Raw genomic sequence first — 11,538 nt, 5'->3', positions numbered from 1 at the left:
GTATGTACAGTATGTATAATCACATGCCTTCCTTGAGTTCCAATTTGGACACTTATAGTATTTCCTATAACATTTACTTGTGGATTTGATCTCTGCTTCATAAAATACATAATTGTGCAACTTTTGACTACAGAAAAGTGGCTTTATCAGTTGTGAGACAGAATGTCCTGTTATAGAAATGAACATAACTGTATCCCCTTCCTTTGCAGCATGGTAAAGGATGAACTTTAAAGTGATAAGGCTTCGGAACGCATGAATACAGCCTGAACGTTGTACTGTTGCACAGTAGAGGGCAGAGCCATGCAAACCTAAAGGAGAATGTGCAAGAAACCGGCTTCTTACCACAATGGTTCAACCTGAAAGACAAAAGATATGTGGTGGATCCCACAGCTCGGCCTAAACCCAGAATCAATTACAGTTTAGGCGCCAATGTAAGATGCTGCTTCTCAGTGTGAGGGAGGGCCAAGAGCTCCATTCTAATCAATGAAGCAGCTTCACGGCATAGTGAAGAGGGGTTCACACATTACCTTTCTCCACTTATTAAAACCACAGGGAATTATGTGAACTATTACATTTTATAATATATTTGGTTATTTTTTATCATGTAAATATATTTAATTGTATTATGTTTTCTATTTTATCACTTGTCATAAACCCATTTTATTTTGCTATCATTTTTAGTCGTATTTAATTGTTATTCTGTTTTTTGTTCTATTCTTTTTATGTAATTGCATTGTATTTTATTTATTGTGTTTTTATCAAATGGTATTTCTTAGTTTTTGTTTCTTAGTTTTTTATTTTATTTTGTATTCTACTTTTTTTTAAATTTATTTTTATTTTACAAATCCCAAATCGGTATTTGTAATAAAATCGTAAATAAACATAATACACGTGGCAAATAAACAGGTAAAATAATACAATTAAAATGTAATTAATAAAACAGAAATTGATAAAGCAAATGTAGGTAAAAATAAAATGTAAATAAGAATATGTATTTTTTTTAAAAATAAGAACGAAGATAAAATAAATGTAACTAATGACTTGTGATATGAACTGAATGAGAAAAGTGATGAATATTTGCTGAAGTCAGGTGAATTTACCCCCTCTCCTGTGATGACTGTTTCATATAAGGGATTCCCAGAAGCTGAGAGGTGTGAATAGCTGCATAGTGCTGCGAAACATTTTTGCTTTAGTGATATAGAGGCATAAACTTTATTGAAGTGGTTGAAAAAATGTCTCAGGTCTTTAGAGTAGCAAGCATCACCACTTCATAGCTAACCACAGGAATTGAAACTACACACGCCCCTTCCGGGCAATCTGAACCCACAGCTCTATAGGGGCAGACACTTTGTAATGCTCCTAATTGAGGTGGTAATGTCTTTTAATGCCACACTACATGAACACTACATTTCCCCCACAATGTGTTGATGGCCTTTCCGGCAGCAGAGGGGTTAACTTAAATCTTAAATGTTCTCTGAATTGAGGCTTTACTGATTGTTAGGGAGAGAATATGTAGGTGATGATAATATATAGCACATGGAAATAGGTACAGTTTAGTTCCTCCGTCAGTGGCTCTTTTTCAATCTGCTTTGAAGCTGCTTCCCCCTGCTTGAGAAGATTTTCGCTCCATACGTTGAAATGAAGCAGAAAGCTTCTCCCGCACGGGGAATATTTTATAACATATTTTATTTTACAATATAATAGTTTAGGGCTATAATACAATGTCCATAGATATGTGGTGAGTTGGTGCATCACAAAATAAGCTCACAGAAACATAAGTCCATTCAAGTGAATCCAAAGTTCAGAACAACTGTATAAGTAACAGAGATGTTCCTCCCAGGGAGAAAAGGAGACCTACTGGTGCCCACACAGCTACCACATCCAATGGTCCCTATTGAGACATTATTCACCCGTGGGGCATAATCAATAAGCAATCCCACACTAGAGAGGTAATAATAAAAGGTCTGATGCCCTATACCTGACTGTGCTAGTTCCAAGTAGGATGAATTCTTCAGCGTGCAGTCCTCAGAGGTGTAGATCAGAAGGTGAAGGAAGGACAGAGCACAGCCATCCGCATCCAGGGCGCGTTGGTGCGTTCTCCTACCCCATTGCAAAGCTGAGTTAATAAATACTTCGATTTTATTGTACTTGGAGTTGCCCTATTTCATTCCATGCACTCTGGATGCGGGTGGCTGTGCTCCTTCCTTCCTTCACCTTCTATAATACAAGGTCGGATTTTATTTTAAAACAGAAAAATGTAGGATAAAATAAAATACTGTTATAGTAAAAAATATAATAATATATACTGTTAAATAAGATATACCATATTATAGTCAAAATATATTTGATTTTCTACTAGAAGGTAGTATTTGATTTTTTCTCTTATTACGATTTTACTCCGTTTTCATTTTCCGGAGCAGAAATGTTCTCCAACCCACTGAAGCGGCTTCACAGCATAATGGAAGAACTAAAATGTACATATTTGCATGTGTTGAGGTGTGGTAATACGCATTTAATACACTGTTCGCTATACATGATCCTTAGATTGTGAGTTCTTCGGGGCAGGGACTCCTTTTCCAGAAGTCACTTTTATGTCTGAAGCCCTTCTTCCCACTATGTATTATTTGTTATTTATACGATTGTCACGTGTTACTGTGGTGAAGCGCTATGTACATTAATGGCGCTATATAAATAAAGATATACATACATACATGCATGATCCTACAAATTGATGAGGTTTACTATCTACAAAGAACATTGTACAGAGAAAACATTTGTTGTTTTTATTTATTTGTATATAATTAAATGTGCAGACTATAGCATCCCAATGCCAAAAAAAACATTTATCAGAACTACTCTGAAATGAGCTGAATGCTCAGAGCTGTAACATGGGTACAGGAGAAGACCGCGGGTCTGTGGAATGGGAGGCTATGCTGTATGTTCACATGGGCTATTTTTGAGGAATGCCAATGTATAAGTATTGCAGACAGGCGCTTATTATTATTATTATTATTATTAAGTGCTTATGTTGCAGAGACCTGCGAGGCAGTGCAGAGCAATTTGAAATCCTTCACCTCATCAGCTCGACAACAAAGAGATTAATCCTTCAGCATCAGGTCCGCTTCTCCTGAGAAAGTGCCCCCCCCCCCCCCCCCCCCCCCTGGGGAAGGATGAGGAGTTAGAACCAAGGGGTGGGGGGCAAAACAAGAACGATCTTCAGATGATGCAAAGACTGGTGACTACTACAGGGTTTTCATATCACTTTGCTGGCCCAGCAGTTCATGTGACTTCAGCTTCCGTTATTTCCTTCCGCAAGATCTAAAATAACTTCACGGAGGGAAAAGAGAGAGAGAGACCCAGAGAGAGAGAGAGAGAGAAATAGATTCAGATTCAGATAGAGAGAGAGACTCAGAGAGAGAGAGAAATAGACTCAGATAGAGAGAGAGAAAGAGACCCAGAGAGAGAAAGTGATAGAGAGAAATAGACTCAGATAGAGAGAGAAAGAGACCCATAGAGAGAGTAGAACCAGCCCATGTCTCACAATGCACATGTGCCAGGTTGACCAAGTAAGCCTCTTGCCCCTCGGCTTGGCGGACGAGTCCCACGTACATTGTGAATGTGCCCTGTGACTCTCCACCTGCTACCATGCTGCTTTTTGTTCACCCCTCCGCCAGTTGAACCTCAAGCCACCACCTCAGCATTTTGTGTGCATCTTCCACCACTTGGATCCCACGCTGACCATTGCCTGGCTGCACCAGGTTTCACTCCACCTTACTCGCTCTACCTCAGTGCCCTGACCAGCTGAACTCCACTGACCTTCTTGACTCGTCTCTGTGGCTCTTCCAGTTGAATTCCACTGCAACATTCTGAGCTGCTTCTCTGTAACTTCACCACGTCTTCTCCGTGCCCCCTCATCTGCCCAAGTGGTGCCCACCATGCTGTGCGCTCGGCTCTGTGCGGTAAGTTACTTTTTGGTTGTGGGTTTTTTTTTTTTTTGCATGTGGGCTAGAAAACCCCACAAAAACACGATAAGCAGTACTCCCACAGTCTTGGACGATGCTAGTCAGCATGGGAGAGGCTCCTGACGCCCAGAACACAGTGCAATGCATTGTAAAGCTGTTCTAATATCTGTGTAGGAAGGATACGAAAAATACAAATGATCCACAATCTATGGGGGAAAGTCCATGTTGCATGAAGCTCAATAATAAACCTAAGTGTGATATTTAAAAACATTAATAAATAAACAAACTTTGCAGCATCATTCTATAATAAAAAAAAAAGAAATGTATTTAATTAGATCGATGTCTACATTTAATACTGTTTGACTGTGGTTTTTTTTATACAATCTAACATTTACCCATTGAAATATTTTTATTAGGGGTTTTAGTCTTCTCCTGTCATAACAGTTAAGAATGCTGTAGAAAAAAGTGGTACGGTACATGAGGGAGAACCAGAAGCTGGTAAAATATTGATGAAAAATATAGGTTTGCAAATAAAAAAGAAGCGATATCTATCATCACAAGGTGATCATTGGCGGTAGGCATATGTGTACCTGTAAGTGGGTTTATATGTGTTCAGGCATGACGCTCAAATCATATGCTACCATAAAGGCCAGTAACACATTAAAAGGTGCAGTCCGACTGAGCTGGATCACCCACATCTCCCACTTTTACGGTCAATGGACGGTTCATAATTTAATTTAACTTTTAACCCAATGAGTTGCTGGAAACAAAAGGGTTAAGGTGTGTTTAAAATCCTTTGCCAATTGTATGACTTTGAGATGCGTGCGATAACATTATCAGTAGTCACACTTAAAATGTATGAATGATCTATACAGGCAGTCCTCGGTTATCCAGCGGTAATCCGTTCTGGAAGTAGCGCTGGATAGTGAAACTGCTGTAAAGTGAGTCCCATGTAAATCAGTGGCGGTGAGCGTTGGATAACGCATTTAGGCGTCGGATAACGCATTCCGGCATCGAAAAATGGCCCATAGAGTTGCGTTGGATATGCCATTCGTTGTAAAGTGAAACGTTGGATAGCGAGGATTACCTGTACTGTTCTCCACAAAATTCAGACCATGAAAAATGACTTCTTTATGCCTATTTGTATTTATATAGCACCAACAGTGTACGCAATGCTTTACAAGAGAGACAATACAATATAGGGAATTATAATATATAAGTGCAACAAACAAAATCAGACAATGAGGAGATGCCTTCCCCTGAAAGCTTATCATGGATTTCTGGCTTACATTTCTGATGCATTTTACATTTTAGAAAATGTCAGCATTCCCTATCAAGAGAGGATTGCAAAGCGGGGCTGTGTGTGAATTAGCAATGTACGCTGTGTGCACTTGACATTTTGTAACAGATAATACAAAATAAAAAAAATGCTCTTAGAAAGCACTATGTAGAAAAAGTAGGGACTGACTCCCAAAAAGCATTACACAGTGTAAATAGAATTTTGAGGTACAATTATCTGGTCTATGGAGTTTACAATCTAAACTTCTCCAAGATCACAAGGAGCTGACATCAGTGCTGTGTTCTAACGTCTAAACTACACCACGTTTTGTTAAATAGGCCACAGTGTCTTTTATTTGGCATTAAACAAGAAATTAACGGGGGACTTTGTGAAAGATCCTGGAATCATCTATTTCCTGAATATGTCTAAAACATAAGAAATTCTGACATTAAACCTTTCTACACTGTTTTTATAGGGGAGCTGCTGGTGATATGGCCATTGTTTCCTTCTGGCTCTTACTGGGTTGCATGTACTTGGCACTGCAATGGAGAGACAACGCTGTTGAAGGAAAGAATTCCGGCCACACTGGCTGTAAACTGGTAAATCCCATTTGGTTTTATGTTTCTCAGCACAGGCTCCTCTTGTATAATATGTCTAGCCAACATTGGTATAAGTGGACTTCTTAAAAGTTGAATTGAAAACATGACTGGATTAAAAACTGTGGCCTATATTTTGTTCAAGTGAATAGGCTGGAAGGTTAATTCCAGAACTGGAAGGTGTCTTGTAGAATAGCACCGCTTAGTGAACATTGCCCTGTATTCTGTAAAGTTACCCTAATGCAGATAGATATACTCTGCTAAGAACCAAATAATGTATATTATTCTATTCATAATGAATTAATTAATCCAGTAAGGTCTATTCAGGGGAAACGTTTATATGTCATAAATATTCTTCTACATATGTAAAATTTACCATAATGTGTCAGGGTTTTGATGTCACTAAAATGATTTACAGACAAATTTCACATTGTCTGGTGTATTATCATTCTAGTTTTCATTCACCCTTCCTATCTTGTCCCTTCGTATTTCCCATATGCTACGCCTTCTTTCTTGGGATAAACATTATGTGTTAGATTATCTGTTTCCTCCATTTCTCTTCTCTAACATTCACCAGTTTTTCATATTTATCCCAGTTTTCTTTTCACTGCTTTATTATTACCTTTTTTTGAGCCTCAGTTAACCTCTCACCTAATTCTACTTTAGACACCTTTCCCGTCTGCATCCTGTAACACATATTCTTCTTGCTTCAGTTTGACAGAGCTGCAGACTGCAGCCATATGCAGCTCTCCTCGGTTCCCCAGGACCTTCCTACAGATATCGAAGAGCTGTGTCTAGATTCCAACCATCTCAGGAGTCTGGGTGAAAACTCTCTGCTACATTACCATAACCTGAAGATCCTAAGCTTGCGATCCAATTGTTTGGAACTTGTAGAGCTGGGAGCTTTCCAGGGCATAATGAGACTGGAGTCACTATCACTACAGGACAACACTATTTATACTAACTATGGCTTGGTCTCAGCAGCCTTGAGGTCAACCCCATTCCTTAAGAAGCTGGATCTGTCTATGAATGATCTTACGGAGGATATGGTGACCACTCTTCTTAGAAATCTAACATCCCTTGAGTACCTCTCTCTGGACAACAATGTCATTATGCGTTTAGACGACACTGTCTTTGAAGGTCTCAGTCAGCTAAAGGAGCTGAGCCTGCAGCGGAACTACATTTATGAGATTGAAGGGGGTACATTTGAGGGTCTGTTAAAGCTGAGGAGTCTAAATCTGGCTTATAACCATTTGCCCTGCATTGTCGACTTTGGTATGACCCAGCTCCAGATGCTCAATCTCAGCTTCAACAGCATTGAGTGGTTCCAGTCACAGGATCTTGATGTGGAGTTCCAGCTGGAGAGGTTAGACATTTCCCACAACCGGCTGCTGTTCTTCCCGCTCCTGCCCAGGCGCCATCATCTGCATTCGCTGCTGCTCTCTGACAATAAGATGAGGTTCTATGCTAATCTTTATGATGCCAACTCGTCCTCTGTCAATTTCGTAATAGCAAACAGCAACAGTACCAATGTCACCCCCGTTGACCTATGGAAGGATGTTTTCGTCAGTGATCTCTCCACTTTACATTTCCTTGACATGAGCAGAAACCAATTCAATTACCTGCCAGATGGGTTCATTGCCAAAATGACCTCCTTATCTTACCTGAAACTCAACTGGAACTGTCTAGAGACCTTCTGCCTACCACAGGGGGAAATCACAAGCACCCTTACTGAACTGGATCTCAGTAATAACATGCTGTTGGAGCTACAAGTAGATAACATCTCCCAAAGCTTTCTGGGTCTCAGTTACTTTAACCTGAGCAGTAACAATCTGCAGAAGCTCCCCAGGCACATCTTAGGCATCATGAACAGTATAAACACTCTTGACCTAAGCCACAATCAGCTGGACTTGTGCTATCATCCAGCCAATGCTTCAGAAGTTGGTGACAAAGCCTGTGTGGACATCACTAATGTACCATCTCTCAGGCACCTTCACCTGTCTGGCTGTGGCTTGAAATTGGACACACATCATGTTTTCTATGGCACCACATTGACTCATCTAGATCTTTCTCATAACCAGCTGAAGGGTATTCACTCTCTGCTGGATACTGCTGCCACGCTTCAGTTTATCTCTCTCAGGAGCACCCTACCCTTTAATGCTAGTGTGGATTTATCTCAATTTCAGAGCTTGATAGCCCTGGATCTATCGGAAAATTTCCTCACTACGTTCCCTACGTCCTTGACCGGCATGGCCCTTCATTCTTTGGATCTCAGGAGAAACAACCTAACTTCAATTCCCGTGGCTAGTACTTACCACAGTCTCCTGAGGAGCCTTCACACTGTGTACCTCAGTCACAACCCATTTGACTGCTGTGAGCTGAGCTGGTTGAATGTCCTGAAAAGATTGCGTAGGATACACATCCCTGACCTCCAGCAGGTGACGTGTAACTTCTCCCAAAGTTCTTTGTCTGTGGAGCAACTGCCTGAGTCCATTGGTCACAGCTGTCAGGGGAAAACTGGTGGCACCTTTCTGTACCTACTGTTAACTCTGCCCTCATGTCTGACTTTCTTGGTGGCTCTCCTTTTGTTATTTCTGACGGTCAAGCCAAAGCTTTTAAAAATGCTCAAGAGACGTTGCAGGAGATCCAGTAGCTGCTGAGATCCTCCATAGGTGGGAATGTTTATTGCTCAAGCAGAGCATGTTGTTATGACTTACAGCGTCCTCTCAGTACTGTGGGTCTGAGTGGTCCTTAAATAAAGTAATCTTCGGGGAATTGAAAGCAGGCCTTGCCGTTTCCATCTTTCAATATAGTACTAGGGTTGACGGTTCGTTGGGTTATATCAGAAGTTTTTAACCTGTGTGAATGTGTGAAAAATACGACTTTTCAACTAACTAAAAGTTGTTGTTTTTTGCTAAATGTTTTACTTTTAAATCAGCAATCTATTTTTCATTTATATATATATATAAATATATATATTTTTTGACAGCATTAGAAACGTGGGGCGGGACCCCCCACTTTCCAAGATACTTCCCAGCTTAGTTGCTGGTAAATTCGCCTCCTTTTATGGTAATTCTATATGGTTGCCAAATCTCATTAGTCCTGCGGGCCAAAAGGAAGCTGCAGCTTTATCCAGCGCTACTTCCTATTGGATGACCATTTAAATGTCCAGGGTAGAACACCAGTAACTAAGCGTGCAAATATCTTGGATCCCTAGCTCTACAAATAACACGGTTCAACTCCAGAGGAACCCCTGGTTACAATACTGTAAACAAAAAAAAATGGTTAATTTGTCAAGATTGCTGCTTTAATGATTTATAAGGTTATTAAATGTTCTTTTGTAATGTTATAAATTATATTAAACTCTAATAAAGCAATAATTGTTAGGTCCATACTATAAACAAACAAATTGTTGGCTCGATGTCAATTAAGGCAAATTTGTAGTTCCTGTGATATTTGTATCATACATTGTGAGTTTACATAGACACCTCAGTCAGGAAGTGTGTTGTCAAGATGTCACCCACAATATCTATGGTAGTGGTTTTCAATCTTTTTTTGGTTAGGGAACCCCAGAATTCGATTGTGAAATTATGGGGAACCACAACCCTCACCCCCCCCCCCTTGCCTCTCCCCCTCTGTCTCTCGTGTCTCTCCCCCCTCACACTCTCCCCTTTATGCTCTCTCCGCCCCACACTTTCTCCCTTACACTCACTCACCCCCCCCCCCCCCCACACACACACACACACACACACACACACACACACACACACACACACACTCTCCCCCTCTCACTCACACATTCACTCTCTCCCCCTCAGACACCCACAGACACCCACACTCTCTCCCCTTCCCTCACATAGACACACAGACACTCTCTCTCTCCCTGACCCTACACAGACACACACACTCTTTCCCCCCGCCCCACACACACACAGACAAACACACACACACTGACACTCTCCCCCTCCCCACACAGACACACACTCTCTCTCCCCCTCCCCACACAGACACACACACACACTCTCTCTCCCTCCCCCACACAGACACACACTCTTTTCCCCTCCCCCACACAGATACACACTCTCTCCCCCACACAGACACACACTCTCTCCCCCTCCCCTACAGAGAAACACACACTCTCTTCCCCCCCTCCCCCCCACACACTCTCTCCCCCCACACAGACACACACTGTGTCTTTAAGGGAGCCGGCTCTCGGCTAATGCTTCTTCTCCCTTCTGTCAGCCGGAAGTTGACTGTAGAAGCAGGGAGAGGAAAGATAGCAGTGACGGGCCGCTGCTGTTGCTGATGCCGGGTCACTGCTATGTGGGGGTGCCACCGCGCTTCTGGGACTGGGACAGCTGGAAGAGTTATCCCAGCTCCCCCCCCCCCTGGCAGTCGCGAAACCCATAAGGGGTGCTCGCAGAACCCCGGTTGAAAATCACTGATCTGTGGTATTGAACATAGACTTTTAACACTATTGCTGCCACAGGGGCCAGCAATGAACTATCCAGTGAAACTGGAGGGAGGGACATTAAGAAAAATGAGGGGAAAAAATACTTCTTAAACGAAAGTAAACAACCACCCAGCAGAGGCAAATTAAAGCGGCGTTAATTTGAATTCCAAAGACCCCATGCTTCCTGACAAACTTGTCTCTAAAAGGGCAGCCCTTGAGGTATCTCAGGAGCAGGGGGTCCCCGGAGTAGAAATTAACATGGTTTGGCTGTGGAGGCGGGAGGGAATAATTTTCTTTCGTTTGAAGGTACAGCTCCTTTAAGTATGGACTAAAATAAAAAAAAGTTACTTGTGAAAGGTTAATTGAAAAGCCAGAGATCACATATAGGCTTAACCCTAAAAAGAACAGCAGTCAAGGCTGAATATTTCTGATATGTGTAGCCATGTTTAAAAATGGTATACAGTTCTCTCTCATGCTGGCAGTAAGCCTGGTAAATATACAGGATTGCCAGCATCAATCATGGAGGTTTGCCCTCACACCCTGGTGAGGTGTCATATGTATTCAAGGGGAGTGGTAACATGCCCTGAGTCCACTGTTAGTGACATCAGAGATGTGGCTATTCCCTAAGTTATATAAGACACAGCACTGTCTAAAAGTTAGTGTGTGAACTAGGAGTTCAAGAGTGTTGTTCACTAGTGGTTCTATAATAAGCGGTTTAAGGCTGGCAGGCCCAGAGAGAGTGTCTACACTGTGTCCAGGGACCTGGCACAGGTGGTGATCTCCCTGAGGGGAGAGGTGATCCAACTCCATTGGGAGGGCAGAATCTTCTGAAAGACAGTGCTGTAAAAGAATGAGCGGCTGAGCTGTCTGCTGCAAGGGGCAGTCTGCCTGAACCGATAATAAAGATGCCCTTATTCATCAAAACCCTCGTGTGTGAGTGTGGAGTTACTCAGCAGAGGAAGGCACCACAGAGGAGGTCCTCATCAGAACCATCTCCCTGCAGACGCAGAGATCCTGATGAGGTGGAGGCGCTGCACTGGATGTATGTAGGACTCAAGCACACTACCTCAGCTGCCTATCTTGCTGATATCCCCATACCAACATCATGCGGGAGACTCAGGAGTCCTGTAGCCAACAGGTGCACCACCAGACACATCCATGTAATGGGGACCGGTTAGACCACAGGGGCCAATCTGAGATTGGGTGGGTCAAGGAGGGTCCAGAAAAATCATTACATATGCCATAAAG

The 11,538-nt window shown here is 42.1% G+C and overlaps 1 protein-coding gene across 1 annotated transcript; it reads left to right on the top strand.

The window, feature by feature from the left end:
- The first annotated feature begins 3,251 nt into the window (after window positions 1–3,251).
- Window positions 3,252–9,269, top strand: NRROS (negative regulator of reactive oxygen species). Its single transcript, XM_075570256.1, has 3 exons — window positions 3,252–3,959; window positions 5,717–5,840; window positions 6,551–9,269. The coding sequence occupies exons 2-3, from the start codon at window positions 5,733–5,735 to the stop codon at window positions 8,495–8,497; spliced, it is 2,055 nt and encodes a 684-aa protein (XP_075426371.1). The 5' UTR covers window positions 3,252–3,959; window positions 5,717–5,732; the 3' UTR covers window positions 8,498–9,269.
- The last annotated feature ends 2,269 nt before the right edge of the window (window positions 9,270–11,538 follow it).

Source organism: Ascaphus truei, chromosome 14, assembly GCF_040206685.1.
Source record: "Ascaphus truei isolate aAscTru1 chromosome 14, aAscTru1.hap1, whole genome shotgun sequence".
Lineage (NCBI taxonomy): Eukaryota > Metazoa > Chordata > Amphibia > Anura > Ascaphidae > Ascaphus > Ascaphus truei.
Note: the sequence above shows the minus strand (reverse complement) of the source record. Positions and strands in the feature narration are given on the sequence as shown.